Source organism: Myxocyprinus asiaticus, chromosome 9, assembly GCF_019703515.2.
Source record: "Myxocyprinus asiaticus isolate MX2 ecotype Aquarium Trade chromosome 9, UBuf_Myxa_2, whole genome shotgun sequence".
Lineage (NCBI taxonomy): Eukaryota > Metazoa > Chordata > Actinopteri > Cypriniformes > Catostomidae > Myxocyprinus > Myxocyprinus asiaticus.
The window spans coordinates 17,811,136-17,832,236 of NC_059352.1; the positions used below are offsets into that span (position 1 = coordinate 17,811,136).

The 21,101-nt window shown below is 36.2% G+C and overlaps 2 protein-coding genes across 4 annotated transcripts in view; one reads left to right on the top strand and one right to left on the bottom strand.

The window, feature by feature from the left end:
* The window catches only part of LOC127446506 (gamma-aminobutyric acid receptor subunit beta-3-like), a 121,734-nt gene that overhangs the window by 90,727 nt on the left and 9,906 nt on the right, over nt 1-21,101 (bottom strand). For both annotated transcript variants that reach the window (XM_051707476.1, XM_051707475.1), the window contains exon 2: nt 3,094-3,141. In XM_051707476.1, the coding sequence (XP_051563436.1) occupies nt 3,094-3,141 (48 nt within the window). The remainder of the gene's footprint in view (nt 1-3,093; nt 3,142-21,101) is intronic.
* LOC127446507 (gamma-aminobutyric acid receptor subunit alpha-5-like) overlaps nt 4,641-21,101 on the top strand; it is a 44,178-nt gene continuing 27,717 nt past the window's right edge. Inside the window, exons 1-7 of one of the 2 annotated variants that reach the window (XM_051707478.1) lie at nt 4,641-4,796; nt 4,905-5,213; nt 5,922-6,006; nt 6,255-6,379; nt 7,444-7,511; nt 7,808-8,028; nt 15,063-15,145. In XM_051707478.1, coding sequence (XP_051563438.1) covers nt 5,924-6,006; nt 6,255-6,379; nt 7,444-7,511; nt 7,808-8,028; nt 15,063-15,145 — 580 coding nt within the window. In that variant the 5' untranslated portion in view covers nt 4,641-4,796; nt 4,905-5,213; nt 5,922-5,923. The remainder of the gene's footprint in view (nt 4,797-4,904; nt 5,214-5,921; nt 6,007-6,254; nt 6,380-7,443; nt 7,512-7,807; nt 8,029-15,062; nt 15,146-21,101) is intronic. The other variant, XM_051707479.1, reaches the window with a different exon arrangement.

A 21,101-nucleotide genomic window follows, 5' to 3' on the forward strand; every position in this document is an offset into this window, starting at 1 on the left:
CGTGACTTGATATTCCACACGCAGTTTTGTTGTTTGGTATCGCGGCAGGAGTTTATCGCAAGAACTCTTTTTACAAGTCAGCAGAACACAAAAACTTAATAGCATGTCCACCAAAACACTTGTTTGCTTTCAATGGGTCAGCAACCAGTTCAGTTGGGCGCGTTATCTAGTCGAAAAAAGAGATATTTCAGCGTAAAAGTTGAGAAGGATCGAGAGGATTGGTCTCCTGTATTCTTTGCTGTGGGGGCCAATTCCTCTCTGGCTAAACAGCATTAATATAATGCCAATATTAGTTATTTATGTGTAGTGCAAGTCAAGATTTAAAATTAGCAAACTAAGTAAGTGTTAGGGGCCAATGTTTAAACAAATAGATATTGTATTACCTGTAAGATTAATGACTAAAGTCTTAGAATTTACATCCTTAATTAACTGCAAAAGTGCAAACAGTGCACACCAATCTAATGGCTGTTCACAAATGCCAACATAATTCTCAAGCCAAGTAACTCTGATAAGTGCAGTCTCTGTACTATGATGGTCCCTAAATCCTGACTGAAATTCTTCATATATCATTTTATTTATTTATTTATTTGTAAAAATGAACATAGTTGGGAGGACACTACCTTTTCTAGTATTTTCGGCATAAATGGGAGCTTTGAGATTGGTCTATAACTAGACAACTCTCCAGGATTAAGCTGTGGTTTCTTGATAAGCAGTTTAATAACTGCTGTCTTACATTTTCTTTGGACATGCCCTAAGTATAATGAGGAGTTAATAATGTTAAGAAGAGGTTCTGAGATTACAGGAAACACTTCATTTAATAGCTTGGTTGGTATTGAATCTAACATATATGTTGTTAATTTTGAATATTTTTGGCATTTTACTGAGAAAGGGTTCATGAATTTTTGCAGTTGTTGCAGAACTATAATTCATATTGTAGGTGTTCATCAATTCAAGATGCTGTGAGAATAAAGCAACCTACAACAACTCCTCAAGAGAGCTGACTGAGTCACGACTTCTTATGTGATAAATTCATCCCTCGAACTTCAAGGGCGGGAAAGGTAGACATTCCTGCTCCTGACACGTTAAAACATTATAGCTGTTGCAGTTTACATGAGACATGTCATAACTGTTAAGTACTAGCTCTTTCCTTCCATTTGAGTGTTATGGACACTAGTAAACTCTCTCTCTCTCTCTCTCTCTCTCTCTCTCTCTCTCTCTCTCTCTCTCTCTCTCTTTCTTTCTGATAAGATAATTTCAGCTGCACTGTCTGCACATATCTGCTCCAACAAGGTATGGCGATATCAAATGGCAGTGCTTTAGAAATGTATTGGAGCATTACATACCCTGTACTGTACCTCTACACACACACACACACACACACACACACACACACACACACACACACACACACACACACTAATAGTGATAAATAGATCATCACATCATGGAGGGGAAGAAGAATAATGCTGCTTTATTGACACCTTCTGTGATGGAATCAATCTGATATATTACTTGTCCTCACCACCACTCCCCATCAATGGATATTAAGGCTCCTCCAGTTAGCCTCTAGACAATTTTATTATACATAATCAGATTTTCTGTGAGGCCTGGCGGTCTGCTGAAGATTAAGCACAATTGAAATGGCTGCTACCAAGCCTTAAAAACTTGTCATTAGACTAATCCTGTTAATTTGACCTGTGTTCAAAAAGACTTGGCCCATTGCTCTGACTGAATTGAGAGGTTGTTTACAGGAGCTATTGGTGAATTTAACACAGTCAGTGGTTGAAGTTAGTGGCTTTCTTAAATCCCTCACGCTACATTAAGGCTGTAGTGTGTGGACGGATGCCGCCCTAATGCTTTTAGAAATAGACACCAGATGCAGAGGGATGTGGCTGCACTTCCTGGTACTGTTTCGCAAGCATTACACCAGAAAGGAGAGATGTTTTCGGATGCTCTTTCTTCTTCTGTCCTCAAATACATGTTATTCTGTTTTTGAATGGTAACACAAGCTATTGATCCACGGCCTGAAAAAGTGTTAGGACTATATTAAAATAATAAATACATCTAGATAGCCTTAAACATTTTGAATTGTTAGCAAATCTTCTTTAAATCTGTTTTAAAGTTGAGATTGATAGAAAAGTATTCAGTTACGTTGCTAAAATGGTTTCTGAAGACTGGATTCTTTTTACAGCTATATATACATATAGGGAATAATTTCTATGCTCCTTACAACATAAACATTTATGAAGAACAGCCACTATAAGGAGAGAGATGGAAAGCGAGGGTTGCTCTGAACAGCACTTACCCACACACACCCACATCCCTTCATCAAAACAAAGCACTCCACTCACACATCATCTGCAAATACAAAGTCTTCTCAGTGTGTGGGCTGAGCAAATGGCATCAAGTCACGGTCACACACCAAGCCAAATGCTGTTAAAGCCTTTAAAGTGATGGTAGTTGAACAGGGTGTGGGAGGACTGAAACCTTTTACTATGATCTCTGTATCTATGACAAAAAAAAAAAAAGTCTTTAAAATGACCAGTCTCTCCCTTGGCCACTCTGATTGTGAGGTATGAAGAAAAGTTCACTTCACTGTACTTTGCTTCATTTCTCACACTAAATGTTCAAAGGGACACTATTCATGATTTTCAAATCTACTGTAGGGGTGAGGTAGTACAGCATCATTAGGGGGAATGAAAACACAGTTCCTCTGAAAGCGTTTTTCCTTTTATTTGTGTCAAGTCGCAGATGCAGCAGAGCTCTTTTCTCCACACGCCCCCACCACCCCCTCCAGAATAAATGGACACAGATAAATAGATTCCCTGGATAGAGTGAATATTGCACTGTGCCAAATGAATAATGTATGTATCTGGCTGGCATTGGGGGCCTGATTTGTTTTAGATTGAGACATAACTTTGCAAAATCACTCGTAATACCCATTGAAGGATTCAGACCCCTGTGATACTACAGAAAAGATGAACAGACATATCCTGGGAAGTAAAGTGTGTGCAGTAAATGGTAGTGATGCTATTTACTGTTAAATGCTGTGAAAGTTCATGTACTTATTTTACTGTGTGGTGAGAAACGTACCTTGTGTCATAGATTGCATACAGCTTTTTATTCCCATCCACAGCATTCCTGAAAAACAGAAGAGGAAGTGATGTTACTATTCCCATTATGGAATACAACATTACTGATTTCAGAATGGATCATTCCAAATTCTGAAAAGTGGAGTGCCATTTCTGATTGTCTAGTGAAAAATATTTGCACCTCTCCAAATAATTACCAAATATCATCATTCCTTCGCAGTATCGCACATAATACACAATGTGTGAGGTAAACACATTCATTAAAACAGGCATGAATGAGGGCTGTAATTATCTTGATATGATAATCTTAGTTATTTAAGCTCTGTTTAACACAAACTAACTAGATCAGGTTTATCAGATGCTCACAGGACACAGGTGGACGCCAGAAGTAACAGCTGCTTGCGTGTGAAAAGTCTCTGGAGTCTACATCAATAGAGTCAATCAGCATTCAAACAAAAGCACTTCAAATATGAATCAATCCCCAAAATACATTATTAAAATATCACATTATGTATAAACAATGAAAACTGTCTGTCACAGAATGATGCAGTACAACTAGAAATAATGTCGCCCTAACAGATACATGTTTCAGAGTTATTCTTTTTTTTTTTTTCAATAGCACTGTGACTATTAAAGCCAACTCAAGGCAGATGTTTAATTTACTCAGTTGAATCAAAAAGTTTTCTTGGTGCTCTTTCTGTAATCGTGTTTTACCCTTCATCATGCATTGCATTATTCTGGAAACCCATCTATATCGGGCCAGAATTTGTTTTGCTCATGTTTCATGAAAAAGTCCTATTGAGAAAAGTGTTTCATGTTATGTCTGCTTAGCACCGTGCTACATTACGCAGACACCTCTGACCTCCTGTAGGTCCTGTCAGCCTAATATATCCCGAAATCAGCGGAGAGAATGTCATTATAAGAGACACAAGTTCAAACTAGTTCTTTTCACTCAAGCACGACATGAAATTGGAGCAAGTATGGGACTTTTTATGTTTCCATTTATTGGCTGAGTTCAAGCATTGCAGAGTGATATTCAGCATCAGAAAAAAATGGGATTAGAGTTCCCTCTGATGGTTGTCCTCATTACTACCTGTGCCCAATCTATTTCTCAGAAAACACAAACCACAACATTGCAACATCGCCACATCTACTTTCTCATGTCTAGTCCTACCAACAATCAATAGCATCTACCTCTGACTGATAGGCTCTCATGACCGACTTTATATAAATATACAGTTTAGTTTAATTAGGCTCAGGACATCACTCTAATTTACAACCAGTTGTGCTAATCTAACACATTGAAACACTAAATAATCTCCCTCAGTGGAGATATAATAGTCTGCAGCTATTTTTCAGAGGAAACCAGTCTTCATTAAACAGCCTAACTGGAGCAGGGTGGCTGCCTACGGGTAAATGCCTTGGCTCAAAATGCCAAGTAAGCAGAATTGTTGGGAAATCCGCTGATTTTCAACAATCAACCATGCTTTTATTGCACGCAAGCGCTGGGGTAATCGCGCTCTTCTCTGAATAAGCATAACTGTTAAATTTCAAACCCCACCGGTCCCTCAGATTTCCCTCAAGGGGTAATTATGCAGCGCGAGGTGACGTCCTATTACTTTGGTCCCAAATATTAACAAATGCCACTAAAGTGACAGTCGGTTTGGAGTGGAGAGAGCAACGGACGTCCAAATCGGCGACCCGGTAAGCGGAGAATCCCGTTAAACTCTGTTACGCTCGCAGATGTTGTACAATAGGCTACAACAGAGTGCAATGTAGAGGGGAGAAGGGGGAAAGTAATGGTCTGTTAAGGGGGGATGTGCTGTCTTAAAGGGCTCTTGTCTTGCCTGCTTACTGTCGTTCAGTTGGATTTAGGAGAGATGAAGAAAAGGTCTTTGGGATGCGGAGGAAAGGAAGAGTTCCACTGCAGCGGTTGCTCAGTCACCGAATCTTAAAAGAGGACTGAATGAGCCGATATGGTTATGACTGGATATATATGAAGAACAACGCTTAACACTGCTGCTGAAAGCTGAACGTTGCGGGAACATTTTGCTCACTGCTTCAAAAGGAATTCATTGCAGATCTTCAACGTGGATCCACTGCACCAATCAGGCTTTTAAGGTAAAATACGAGGCTTTTACAGTACTGGTACCGAGATTGTATATCTCTACTCAACTCTTCTTTGCAGGACTTGCTATAAATGCCTACACTGAGTTGGACAAGTTTATACGCCAGAGGCTGTTAAAACTAGAATTACAGCTGCTGCAAACTCGGCTCTCTAATGGCTTTACCAACGACCACAATGAGCATGATGCCAGAAATCAAGAAACTGGTATTCTTGCATCAAACTGGTATTCAGTGGATCAGATGTGTTGCTTTGACATGATCGGGATTCTGTTTTGTTTTTTTTCTTTATCAGAAAATACATAAATAATAATAATAATAATAATATATATATATATATCGTTATAAAAATGCAACAAAGTGGTCTGATTTTGTTTTCGTTTATTGATTTCTATTTAATACGACTGATCGGTTACCGCATGTCGATTATAAATACGGAATTTAGATAGATAACACTTCGTTAATTATTATGATGTTGTTTGTGGTTATTTTAAATTAACTGATTATCGTATCGTACCACAAATTTTGCATGCACCTCTAACTCTGTCTTGGCTTCTTAATTTTACGATAGATTAGCTCACGTCGGGAGCCTGCATAATTACATTTCACAGAGAATAGTCGGATTGCCAGTGCCATAGCCTGCTCTGGACATCACATTCTTCGTAATGTTTGTGTGAATGACTCCATATTCTGGACTCTTTGCAGGTATGGAATATGGACCACACTTCAGCGCCAAAATGAGAAGTCTGTGGGTCAGTGTTGTGTTCGTGACTTTCACCTGCCATCTGAGGTATGCTATATTTTTTTCATAACTTTCTCTTTCTTCTTACTCCATATTTTTTTTAGTTTAATGCAGAATTCAGTAAATGAAAAAAAAAAAAAAAAAAGGTAGGACAAAAAAAAAGTCCATGATGTGAATGGTTATATCAGTTATTTCTTAAACCTCACAGACCATTGCGTTATTGTGCTAAAATACTTAATGGGTGGGAGCTAATGCTTGTAGTTATTAATTCACTGTGTGATCTCTTTGTGCATTAGCCTCTCCCAGTCTACTACAGGCACTCCTAAAGAGTCAGAGCTCAATGATAATATCACAGTGTTCACACGGATCTTGGATGGATTGCTGGATGGCTATGATAACAGACTGCGACCTGGGCTGGGAGGTAAACTCTGTCTAGATACCATCTCCATCTCAAAACATCATCAGTAACAAGATTGTGCTTCAGTGAAGAACTGTTTTTTCTCTGCATTGATGTCTGACATTGACCTTCAGTAGTTATTCTGAAAAGACATCATCGGAGATAAAGGCAGATGGTTTTTGAATAATAGTGTGAAAGCCTGCGCATTCCATCGTGACATCAGCATAAAGGACCTTAATAAAAAAGAGAAAGTTGCTGCTTCTATTCAGTCCACTAACTTGGAGGAAAAGCGCACAGAAAGGGAAAAATATATATACTGTATATATCTTTGTTTTCTTATAGGCAGAGATGTTTTTACAGAGCAGAAGTGATCACTGAAATTGCCTGGTCCTCTGTGAAAATCAAATGGCCACAATTTCCTGGCACTCTCAATTACTGTGTTCTTTTGAGAGGCAGTGGTAGAGAGAATGAAAGAGAAGGGGGAGAGAGAGGACATGAATGTGGCTGCTGACCTTGAGAAAGCTATCATTCTTTTCGAAAGGTGTAGGCTTATTGTTCTCAGAGGGGAAAAAGCATGGCATTATGGCAGAGAGCAAGAACTAACACTGGGCTTTTTTTTTTTTTTTTTCAGTACATATGAGAGAGAGAAAGAAACCACATCTCAAAACTTTAGGGCCAGCATAGTGGTGACTGTACACAAATTAGGACACTGGACTTGATTTAGTGCTTTGAGAAGGAAAGTGCTATGAGATGAGAGAAATTGATTGCTTTCAGAGATAGTCATTCATTTAAAAAGAATGCATAGAATTGTACAATTTGTCAGAATCAAAGCACATTTTAATGGAACTCCTGCACTTTTTCATCATATTAAGACTCATGCATGAAGTGCTCCTATTACTATACTACTGGTATATATATTGTAATATTATTTATTAATTCTTTATTTCGTTAAAGGAAATATTTCAATTTTTTTTTTTTACATATTCTGTACATCTGTATTAAGTATGCCCAGTGCCACTGGATGTGAAGTTCCAATGCCAAAAATTAAAATACATCTAATATATTGCAATCTGCATTTGGTTTTACAGAGACAGTGACAGAAATTAAGACCAATATCTTTGTTACCAGCTTTGGTCCAGTGTCAGATACAGAAATGGTAAGTACTTGAAGTAGGATGTACATTTCGATTGAAGATTATGAAGACAAACCTTTTTTTCTTTGGAATAATGTGTACTAATGAAGACAAGAAAATAGTCTGTAACACTCCTTCACCTCTCCAACATACTGTATACTGCTGTAGTAAGAAATGCATTCATTATTTAATGTTGGCCATAGTATGAACTGATTAATGATACTACTACAACTGTTCATTTTTATATTTAGTCATGTGATACATTTGGCTCTCCTTTCAAATGCACACTAAATGACTCTAATGTTTTCCATTCAACACAGGAGTACACCATTGATGTGTTTTTCCGTCAAAGCTGGAAAGACGAACGTTTGCGATTTAAGGGGCCAATGAAAATGCTACCTCTGAATAACCTCCTGGCCAGCAACATCTGGACCCCTGATACCTTTTTCCTTAATGGCAAAAAATCCATCGCTCACAACATGACCACGCCTAACAAGCTTCTAAGACTGGAAGATGATGGGACATTGCTGTACACCATGAGGTACTCACATCATAATTCCAGATCTACAGATGTGGCCAAAAATATTGGCACCCTTGTTAAATATGAGCAAAGAAGGCTGTGAAAAATATGTCTTTATTGTTTATCCTTTTGATCTTTCATTCAAAATATTCACAAAAATCTAACCTTTAATTGAAGTAAATAATTGAATGGGGGGAAAAATCTCTTAATTAAATAATTATTTTTCTCCAGAACACGTTTGCCACAATTATTGGCACCCCTAGAAATTCTTATGAGTAAAATATATCTGAAGTATATTGCCATTCATATTTTACAATTTTAGTACACCTGGGTGACAAGGAACATGAAATTGTTCAGCCACGACTTCCTGTTTCACAGGGGTATAAATATGAGGTAACACAAGCAAAATTCCCTTAGTCATCCATCACAATGTGTAAGACCAAAGAAAAAAGTTATGATGCAGCCAAAGGTTGTTTAGCTTCACAAAATTGGAAGTGGCTATAAGAAAATAGCTAAAGCATTGAAAATACCCATTTCCACTATGTTGGCAATAATTAAGAAGTGTCAATCAACTGGAGATGTTACAAATTGGCCTGAAGGAGGACATGTGTCTATATTGCCTCCACGCATGGTGAGGAGGATGGTTCGAGTGGCCAAAAATTCCCCAAGGATCACAGCTGGAGAAATGCAGGAATTAGTTGGGTCTTGGGGTCAGAAAGTCTCCAAAACTACAATCAGACATCACCTACTTCACAACAAGTTGTTTGGGAGGGTTTGAAGAAAAAAGCCTCTGCTCTCATCCAACAACAAACTCAAGCATCTTCAGTTTGCCAGACACTACTGGAACTTCAAATGGGACTGAGTTTTATGGTCAGACGAAACAAAAATAGTGCTTTTTGGTATTAAACACCAGAGATGGGTTTGGCACACACAGAGTGGTAGCCATATGGAAAAGTACCTCATGCCCACGGTTAAATATGGTGGTGGATCTTTAATGTTGTTGGGCTGTTTTTATGCCAGAGGTCCTGGACATCTTGTTCGGATACATGGCATCATGGACTCTATCAAATACCAACAGATAAAAAAATCAGCCTCTGCCAGAAAGCTTAAAATGGGCTGTGGTTGGATATTCCAGCAGGACAATAATCCAAAACACACATCAAAATCAACACAAAAATTGTTCACTGACCACAAAATCAAGGTTCTGCCATGGCCATCCCAGTCCCCTGACCTGAACCCCATAGAAAATCTGTGTGGTGAACTGAAGAGGAGAGTCCACCAGCCTGGACCTCTGAATTTGAAGGATCTGGAGAGATTCTGTATGGAGGAGTGGTCTCAGATCACTTGCCATGTGTTCTCCAACCTCATTAGGAATTATAGGAGAAGACTCAGAGCTGTTATCTTGGCAAAGGGTGGTTGCACAAAGTATTGCATAAAAGGGTGCCAATAATTGTGCCACACGTATATTTGACAAAAATATTTTTTAATTTTTTTTATAAAACTTGTGTTATGTTTGGAATTGTTTGATATTTATTTGAGGACATTGTGAATATTTTGAATGAAAGACCAAAAGGATAAACAATAAGGATATATTTTTCACAGCCTTCTTTTCTCATATTTACCAAGGGTGCCAATATTTTTGGCCACCACTGTATGTCATTTAAAGCATGTGAACCACTGTCTGCACGAGAGAATTTGAGTAGTTATGGGTAGTAGAGTCATAAATTTCAACTTCATCTCATTTATGCTCTCCTCACCCCTGTTTTGCACCGCTGAACCCTCTGTCATGTGATAGATGTGTTAAGCACACATGCACTTGCCTCCTGCTGAACTCAGCATCTCATGTTCCACTCCATACACAATCTCAGTGGGAACGTTCAGCATGCTCCTGCTAAGGCTAGGATTTCTTTACACCAGTGGCAGAAATAACCTCTTTATTAAGTGGCAATACTTGGCCCTGGAATTGATTTTCATGGCCATTTTATACTTTTATGAGGGCTTTTTTTTTTAAGATTACATATACTGCAATACACATCCTGTCATCTATTTATGTCAAATGCTTCAATTGAATCAATTCATTAAAATGGTCACGACTGTGACTAAACCCATAACTACTGTAGATTAGCCTTGAATAGAACATTATGAAATGCAATATACCAAATGTTAGATAGCAGAAAAACAGGAATTCTCTATAGGGCATTTTTTGCCCCAAATTTTAAGTATTTGGGACTTTTAATTCACACAAATACAGTTGCTCTCCATGCTATCATCAGCAACAGTCTACTGCCAAGTACTGTAGACTAGTGTATTAGGACTGTATAAAAGCTGCTATTGTTGTTCTAGAATGGCATCAATACTAAATCCTCTCTGCAGTGCAAATTACTTCAAAGTGCTGGATGCTGAGGAGCACAGTCATAATAGTGTTTGGATTATGGTGTTTCTGAATTGCTTTTATTCTCTGAGGTTACAATTATGATAATCCATTATATAATGAGTTATTTGCTTTTATTAACTCAAATTTCAATGCAAAGTGGGATTAGGCTGAGTTCTCCACAGATATACTTTCTACAGGAAGTATTGGACTTCCTGTAGAAAAGCTAAAGCAATATAAAATAAATGAAAAAGGCAAAGAACATGGATCATTTAATTTACACAAAACACATTCCTTTCTTGTTTACAAAGCTTCATTTTCTTTTTGTTGTTTTCATTGTCTGTGCTGTATATTTTTAGACTAAACATATTATGAAATCATTCAATTGCTAAAGTTTAGATAGAGCTGTTTTTTCTCTGATCACATTGTCATTAGATTGAAGGAGAGCCCGTCAATCAAACATTAATGACTCAGAGAAAGGAAATGACTCAGAATATGTCATTTAGAAATCGATGGTAGAACTATTGTAGCTTGCCTACTATAAACTCTGCCCAGTGTTGCATTTCCTAACAGTACAAACCATTAAAAGCGCCTTTTACCACTCGCTAATGCGCAAATTGTTTCCGGAAAAGTGATCAGCAGTAGGTTTTTTTTTCTCCTGCTGAGATGGAGAGGAGCACCTTAGCTGCCATGAAAAAGCAGGGCAAAACTGTTTCACCACCCACATTCTAAAAGTGGAATACAGTCTTCAAGCTTTTATTAGAGTTAAAAAGGAGGCTATGAGACCGAACAAAAGGGAGATGTTCTAGAAACTGTCAAACCTACTGAAGGATCTGCCATATTTATAAAATAACCTCTGAGCTTGAGTATACATATATCAGGACAAATGCTGCAGAAGGAAAAATTGCATTGTAGAAGTTAGCAAATATAAATATAAAATAGGCCTATACAGTATAAATAACTGTGATCAATTTCACCCAATAATAACACAGATTTCTGAGTTCTTGGGATGTTTTTCAATGTACCAGTCAACAAATATGATAGTAACTGTAGTTACATTCTTAGCAGTGTAAATACAGTATGATTTACTGTAAGTTTAAAACAGTAATTCTTTTAATTACCCTGGCAATTATTAATTTGACTGCCATAATCATCTCTCTCTATTTTATTTATTATTATTATTATTATTTATTTATTTTTTTCTGTTGGAGCAAATATTTGCCATGGTTTCCCATTCACTGCTATAAAAGTTTACCCCACTATAGTTTATGTCCGCTTTCCAGACCTGGAAATGTGAAAACAATTCATATTTTTATTATCCCAGATTAGTGATCGATCAATATGGGGTTTTCAATTACTGATTTTTAAACTTGTACATTTGGTGACCCTCAATGTGGAGCATTACATATTTTGCTGAATCGACACGTGCACATACATACTGTATATAACTTGTAAGATTAATATCAAATTTTAACTCTAAAACACAAAATATCAAAACAGTTCTTTAATATTTACTTTAAAAAAATAAAAAAAAATACTAGTATAATAAATTTTACCGAGGATTTGTATGATATTGTTGGGTTAGCACAGAATCAGCCACTTTTAGTCAAAGATAAATAATCTTTATATAGAAAACTAATGGATTCTGGAAGACCGCCAGTAGAAGACCTTTAATGGCCTATCATACAGCAAACAACGCTCACCGTCAGGATGAAGCTCTGATCACTGATGATTTGTCAAGGCACCAGTGCCACATCATTCATCTACACATTCAGCAATGCTGACCTCAGCACTAACTGTGTTTAGGAAGTACACAGCAAGCCCTTCGTCTCCCATATGGCTGGTTTTGATATAGTTGTGTGAGCTGGTCGAGTGGAGGTTGAGTTTAGAGGACAGTTCTTAATTTTTCCAGTACAACAACTCATCATGGAGCTGTCAGAGATGAACGCCCTGCGCTGATTAAGTGGGAACAGCGCCTCACCTGTCCCACCCCATTAATTACAATCTCACAGAATTTCCAGTCAACCACATAGGCCCTTCAACCCTGCTCCCATCCTCAGTTGCTGATGAAGGAGGTTTTAAGCTGTTCCAGCACCATGGCAGTATCAAGCCCTTCATTATGCTGATAGCTGAGGGTCAGTCCTTACAAATTATTGCAGTGCTTACACCAAAGCACAGAATGGTCTTCAGCAGGGAAGTTGAGGGAAGGGCATAATGGCTACAGGGTGGCATAATAAGGCAGCCATTATTGTAATGCTAGCTATGATCAGCCCTGTCCTCCTACAATTGCTTTGCAAAATAGTCTTGCTTATGACTTTTGCTTTAGTAGCAGACATTGATCACAAATGAACATTGATTTCTGTGGTTTAGTCAGCACAACTCAATCTCATAGACAGATTAGTTGAAGGGACGGATTTTTCTTTATTACAATGAAACATGCTTGTTGGAGAAACAACGGACCTTATTCACAGTGGCACCATTTTTAAAACTTATGGTCTCTTCAGTGGGTTGTACTGCTGTTTATAGAGTTTTGGATTGATCTGCTGAGAAATCATTGAAAAAAAAAATCCAAGAAATTTCAGTCGACAAAAAAAACAAAAAAAAACATGAGTTGCGGAAAATTAGATGTGATGTAGCAGCTTTATACATTGGATGCCATTGAAGAGACTGTAAGTTTATCCCACACAGCCTTGTTTTCATTCACGTCAAAATATGGTGCTACTGTGAATAAGGTAAATAGTAATGTGACACTACCTACATATTTCTAAAGTTATGTTAAAAGACTTAAAGGGATAGTTCACCCAAAAATGAAAATTCTGTAATTTACTCAAACTTGTTTGTTTTTCCAAACCTATATGATGTTCATTCTTCAGTTGAACACAAAAGGAGATGTTAGGCAGAATGTTAGCCTCAGTCATCATTTACTTTCATTGCATCTTATTTCCATAAAATGAAAGTGAATGGTGACTGAGGCCATTAGGCCTAAAATCTAATTTGTTTTTATCAGATGTCTAACAGTTGTGGAACAATATTAGGGTGAGGAAATGATGACAGCATTTTATTTTTGGGTGAACTATCCCTTTAAATATACTACATCATCCAAAACTCTGATCCAAGGCCATTCTCTGTGATAGGATTGCTATAGGATTTAATTTTTTCCAGTTGCGAAATCCATCTCAATCAGGTTTAATGTGTTTAGCTTAAGATTTTACTGTTCAGGAAACCAATTACAGTATATATATATATATATATATATATATATATATATATATATATATATATATATATATATATATATAATTTAAATAAAAATGCTTTTACTGTTTAGTCCACTAGAGGGAGCTGCAGGATAGCTGATTCAGCCACTGCAGAGCCACTGCAGCGTTCTCTGCACATTACAGAGCACTTCTCTACATCCCTACTCTCTAACTGGGTTAGATCTGAAACTAATACATTTTTGTGAATACATTATCAACCCTGAATAACAAATCCTTCTCTAGGTTTAGGCATATGTCCTCAGTAATCTGAGTCTATGAAAAACACTAATGAATGTTTAAAGAATTATTGGAGCTATATGAGATCATATAGTAGTAGTTATAATAATATGATTATTTATAGTGCACCTTTCAAACACATTGTAATTCAAAGTGCTTTAAGATCATTATGACAAACATTAAATTTAAGAAAGCTGTACATTTAAGAAAGGATTCTAATCTAAGTACCAAGGACTCTAAGTAGAGTTTGTTGTTGTTGTTGTGTTTCTTTTTATTTTATTTTTTATTTATTTTTTTTTACACGGTACAGAGATTGACTACAAAATAAAGCATGGCACTGATTTCCAAAGTTTAAACATAAAAACAGAAAGCTTTCTGTGTACTCTATGAACTGCTAGAATTTATGGTATTATTGGAATGTATTTTTCCTTGTGGTCCTCACATTTTCCAATAGGTGGTACTGTGATCCAAAAATAGATCACTCAAATCCTACACAGGTTTTGTGTTTAAAATAAATTTAAGTAAAACATGAATCACCACTGAGAAAAATTAAATGGGAGATGCCATTTGTGTGTGAGAGTGAATATAGGGGGGTTGGTTTGTGTGGTCACAAGCAAAGCCAAAATTAGCAACGATTTACTTTACTGTTTTGGCAATGTTCCTACTTCTGGCACATGATGGCACCCTTGTTCTATAAATACATAAGTAGCTTTAAATAATGCATAAGATGAGGCTTAAGTCTAGAATAGAACATTGTGAAATACCAGATAAAACAAAACAAAAAAACAAACAAACAAACAAACAAACAAACAAAAAATAAAAAACAAAAACTGAGAAATGTGCTACAGTGGTGTTTTTGGTTTGTTTTTCTTTACCCCTATGTGTGTGTGTGTGTATGTATGTATGTATATATATATATATATATATATATATATATATATATATATATAGTATAGTATTCTATTCTATTCTATTATATTATATATAACATATTTTTTTCCCTGAGTCCTTGTTAATTTATGACCCACGAATGATCGATTGAGTTATTCACTGTTTTATTTGCGATTATAACTGTGATTATGATGGTTTATATGTTAATGCGTACAGCTGATTATTAAAATACATGCTCAGAAAATGCTAATCTAGATTTGTTTTTAGATCTAATAATTTCTTGATGTTTCTCTCTTCAGACTGACTATATCAGCAGAGTGTCCCATGCAGTTGGAGGATTTCCCTATGGATGCTCATGCTTGCCCTCTCAAATTTGGCAGCTGTAAGTCTAGTATTTTATTTTGTAGAGGAAAAAATCCTCCTCCCCACCAAGAATTTATATATATATATATATATATATATATGTATATGCTTGATAGATATCACAATGAAATATAAATTCCCTAATCAAAATACACGAACCATCTATAAATCTGATTAGGTATATTGATAGTATTTTACTTCTTGTTCAGAATTATACACTCATTAAAGTAAAAATTAGGGTGATTAAAGAACTATGTATGAACAATCAAAAGTATAACACAAAGCACCAGGATACGTAGCACTGGGCAAACATTTTTGGGGGAATTTTCAAGTTAATGGATATATACAGTACATTGGCTATCTTTGCACAGCAAGTTCTCATTTATGAAAAGGTAGCAGAACAGCAATTGTTAGAAACAGTAATGTTCAAGATTGTATCTCCTCTTTCATTGGAGATTTCCATTTAAGGGCATGATGGCAATTTCATCACTCTGCTACTATATTCCAAAGTCTCTCTTAGCCTTAGTCTTTCTCTCTTTTTCTTTTTCTCTGTATATTTTTTGTCAATACATTTTATTTATCTCACCTATTGACCAAAATTAATGAAGATATTTAAATAGATTTAAATATAGGGATTAGTTCACCCTTAAATTTAAATTCTGTGTTCATGTACTCACCCTAATGTTGTTCCAAACATGTATGACTTTCTTTCCTCTGTGGAACACAAAAGAAGATGTTTGGCAGAATGTAAGGGAATGACAACCTCAGTCACCAGTCACTTTCATCGCATCCTTTTTTCCAAACAATGAAAGTAAATGGTAACTTAGGCTAACATTTTGCCTAACATCTCCTTCTGTGTTCCATGGAAGAAAGAATGCCATACGGATTTGGAACAACATGAGGGTGAGTAAATGAACAGAATATTTTTTTGACTGTCCCTTTAATGCAGCAACTTGACATATTGTAGGCAACTTGGTGGACAAGGGTTTCAGATGTCTGTACACATACAGTGCTGAGTCCAGTTTAGTCTCATTATCACATGGTGTACTGTCCAAGAGTAGGATTAAGATTATCACCTGCTGCCTGCAGAGAGTAGGGTAACTTGAGGATTGGATTAGATAGGTGTCCTGCTTCAACTTCACCCAAACCCTCCTATGCTCACATACACTCACACACTGCTAAGAAGGTATTTTTGGTATTAAGAAGTCAAAAATGACCTGCAATGAACTCAGTCTTATTTGACATTTTGGGTTTTACAAGTTAGGGCAATACACAGAGCCTTTGGGTTGTTTGTACTTTGTAGATTAAAAGATACTGCAGAAACCATGACAAACAGAGAGAGAGAGAGAGAGAGACAGACAGACAGGGCTTAGAGCAGGAGTGTGTCACTGATGCTTCAGGATCATGCAAATCGATGAGGCTAAATATTTCATCAATTGTATTTTTGCAGCTGCATGATTAAATCCCTCACAGTCTGAAGTCTAGGAACTTTTTGTTGTGAACGTCTGTCATAGCTTTTGTGCTTCTAAAAGGCTTTTAGCCAGTGGATGGATTGTTAAATAAAAAACACATTTAAAATGGTAGAAGAATAATATTAAATACATTTGCAGTAAAAGTTAAATTATAATAGCATGCAGGTTTTGAACTGAAAACAAACTGATGCATGCACCAACGCTTGGTATGTTGACTAACGTTGAACCAGCCATACTGCACTAATTTATGACACTCAGCTGTCTCAAAAAATCTTTCTTGGGTGAGACTGACTGTTTTAGTAAAAAAGCAGACTGATCTCGTTGTGAATTCAGCGAAAGATCAAATCAAGCTAAAATAAGTCTTTCCACAATCCACTGCCCCCTGTTGGAAGTTTTGTTGAACGTATAGGCATGTGTGAGCTCAGGATTCCACAGAGTGGCGCCAAAAGCGAGTTGTAAAGCAAGTTGTATTTAGTTGTAAATGGTGTAATACAGTCAACAGTAATGCATGTTTTATTTACCATACACCCTAACCCAAACCCCAAACCTAAACTTAACTGTCAGTGGAGTAAAAATGTAATCTTAGAAGGAAAATGCAACCCTTAAAGCACCCTCATCATTGATTATGTGAATACGATTATTTCCTGGTTTACATGGGACTAGAACCCTTGTCTCTGAGACACATTTGAGTTGATGTCTGATTCGGAGATTGCACTGGGCAAAATGGGGTCGATATCATTGCACTGGAATATTCGGTAACAATGCGTCATGTTCTTGAAAAAATGTCATTTGCGATCAAGAGTTTCTAGTTTAAGTTCTCTTATGGTCAGTCTTAAAATGCAAGCTAATTTGATCCAGGATTTTTCATAGCAGTTATTGCTTTTTGACTTTGTGATCTACTTTATTTCTGTCTAGAAATAATGTAAACATTTACTTTTTACACTCATTAAATTTGATGAGCATCGTACAGCTTCTCTTTCATTATAGGAACAAGAACTACTTAATCAGCCATCAATATTAAATGAAGGTCGAGCACCGGTTCTACTTTTACAAATGTGTTAATAAACATAAGTGATCCTTAGAATCCAGGGTGTGCTGAGTGACTCCATTCAGGCTTCCTAAGCAACCAATTGGCCTGGTTGCTAGGGTGGGTAGAGTCATGTTGGGTTAACCTCCTCGTGGTCGCTATAATGTGGTTCTCGCTCTCGGTGGGGCGCGTGGTGAGTTGTGCTTGGATGCTGCGGAGAATAGCGTGAAGCTTCCACACGCGCTCGTGCTCAACAAGCCACGTGATAAGATGTGTGGATTGACGGTCTCAGACGCAAAGGCGACTGATATTTGTCGAGGCGAGTCACTACACCACCACGAGGACTTAGAGCGCATTGGGAATTGGGCATTCCAAATTGGGGAGAAAAGGGGAGAAAAAAAAACAAAAAACATAAGTGATCCTGCACAGAAACTCAAGGATTTTCACCCTCCTTGGCTTTCATTGTTTAATTAGTAATTTCTCAACATTTGTGGGGGAATTTTGCATTTTAAATGATGTCTTCCTAAGATTTAAAAACCCTGCAAGCTCAAATCTTTCTTGTTGTATTTATTATTCATTGTCAGGTGGTAATTGAAAATTTGGCCTTCATCACAGGACTCATACTTTGAAGTTTAAAAAAGTTCACAGACTTGCTTAAGGTTGTTGCCTTCTTGCTGTAGTTTATAAGAGTAACTAAATGCAGACAGCAGAGAAATAGTGAGTTAACTTGTAAATCAGAACACAAATGTGTTTACTTGAAGTACTGTGCCCTGTTATGTAAAGGGTTATATAAATTCTGTCTGCACTTAGCAGCTTTTGTTTGATTGGTTGGATAACAGCGACAGACGCCTGGTTTTAACCATCATCTCAACCAAAATTTTCAGGAAGAAAACAGCGCTTGTATAAATGACAAATGTTTGCAATTGTAAAGCTATTGTATACATTATGTTAATGCAGGGCTTTTTGTTACAGAATATTCTGCTCTTCAAAGAGATACAGACAAACACTCCCATTGTGGTTAATCTCCACATGCACAATGTACATCATCAGCTATGGACATTAATCCTGAATTCATGCCTTTGCACCTTATTCACTAAAGGTGCTGACACATTCTTTTATTGCACAGGCACAATACGCTCAAACTGTGTCATCCATGAAATGATTTGAAGAGCTTGAGGGTGAGGGCTGTTTTAAAGGAGGATCAATGAATTCGTACCATTCACAAAAAAAAATAAAAAAATAAATAAATAAATAAATAAATAAATAAATCAAATATATATATATATATATACACACACTACTGGTCAAAAGTTTTGAAACACTTACTCATTCTTTATTATATATATATATATATATATATATATATATATATATATATATATATATATATATATATATATATATATATATATATATATATATATATATATATATATATTTTTTTATTTTTTTTTTCCACATTTTAGAATAATAGTAAAGTCATCAAAACTATGGAATAACATAAATGGAACTATGGGAATTATGTTGTGACTAAACAAAATCGAAAATAAATCAAAACTGTGTTATATTTTAGCATCTTCAAAGTAGTCACCATTTGCCTAGATTTTGCAGACATGTACTCTTGACATTTTCTCAACCAACTTCTTGAGGTATCATCCTGGGATGCTTTTTAAACAGTATTGAAGGAGTTCCCATCTATGTTGGACACTTATTGGCTGCTTTTCTTTATTATTTGGTCCAAGTCATCAATTTCAAAAACTTTGTTTTATTTTTTTAATTAAATTTTAGTTTTACAATGAAATAAATTAATATGGTGGCACAATTATATTTTTGTCTACAGAACTAATTTCAAACATTTAAACATACACCTTAAAATCATGAGAAACATTTCAGTCAAGTGTTTCAAAACTTTTGACCAGTAGTGTGTGTGTGTGTATATATATATATATATATATATATATATATATATATATATATATATATATATATAATGATGTTTGAATTTATGTTCAGTTGCATTGCAAACATGCATTGGATTTTGACTGTTGTGGTTGAATGAATTTCATTGCATTGCATTAGGTACAAAATATCAAACCAAGTGACATCTGCAAACAATGCTGCTAAACTAACAACTTCTCTTTTCTTAGCCATTTTTGTACTTACTTTTATATAACTGTCATTTTTAGTGAATGTATGCCAGTTTCCCTCGAAATCACACAGCTGTCCAAGCAGAGTAACCACATGTGTACTGCAGTTCACCACATTAACCACCACATTATGAATATGTTCCAAAATTTGCCAACCAGAAAGTGTCCAAAATACTTTTGTCTCAATCTTAAATACTATATCTACTGTTAATCTGATATAATCTGACACCAACAAACTTCTTTTTTCAAAATGCTGTGCTTGAGGTGTTGTTCTGCTATCTTTCTTTAAAACAAATGTCAATTGGTCAATTGATATTTGTTATGCAATGCAATGACATTGGTACATTATTAAGTGTTAAGTTCTATTTGGGGCCACTGTATATGAGACCAGACAGGGAATGTTATAGTGATATAATGTTTACTTCCTGATTGTGATCTCTATTTCCTCTCTTGGGGTTGATGTGGTCTCTTTTTCAGTATTTTTTGTCATTCTCTCTTTCACACATGCTCCTTCAGTCTGTCTCTCTCTTACTCAATTTCCTTCTGTTTCTCTTTCTTTTTCGCTATCTACTTTCTGCCCTGTCCATAAGGCTTATAGGACAGTTACTACCAATATACTGTACATCAAATGCTTTCCATCCTGCATTGTTGCCTTCAGGGTTACGTTGGCATGCCATCCCAGATTCACCTCAAAAGATTATATAGACCAAAGATTACTGTTGGATGATTCAACCTTGCAAAGTTCCCAAATGGTGAAACATATTTATGTCAAGAATAATCCAATATATCTCTTCCCAGATAATTTTGAGAGAGAAACAATCCTAGGGATTTCATCTTGTTCTGATGCTGAAAGGTTAGGTCAACGTTTGAACATTTTTATAGTATATTAGGCAGGTCTACACAAAGGGGTTAAAATATACTTAAAGGATAGACAATGGCCAGTAAAGGATAGACGATGGCCAGTAAAACATGTACAAAATCATTAAAATGTCTACCCATGTGCAGCCTAAATCAAAGTATTTGAACAACCAGACCTTATAATTAAAAATTGTATCCTTATAGTTTTAATAATAACTGCATGTATCTGTTTTTTTAAAATGCTGAGCTGATGGATAAAGTTGAAGCTAAGGTTAACTGGTGTATAAAGCTGGAATCAGAGTATTAGAAGCACCTAAGGGCAGCGCAAGCCTCATAATCTGAGTTTTCAGAGAGACAGGCTTTAAGGACAGGTTGAAAAAGGAACTGTGTGGGTGTTTATGGGCAGGGAGGGAGTAATATTTTTTTATTAATTTTTATTTGTTTTTAAGAGCAGCACAAATTGAGTTCATA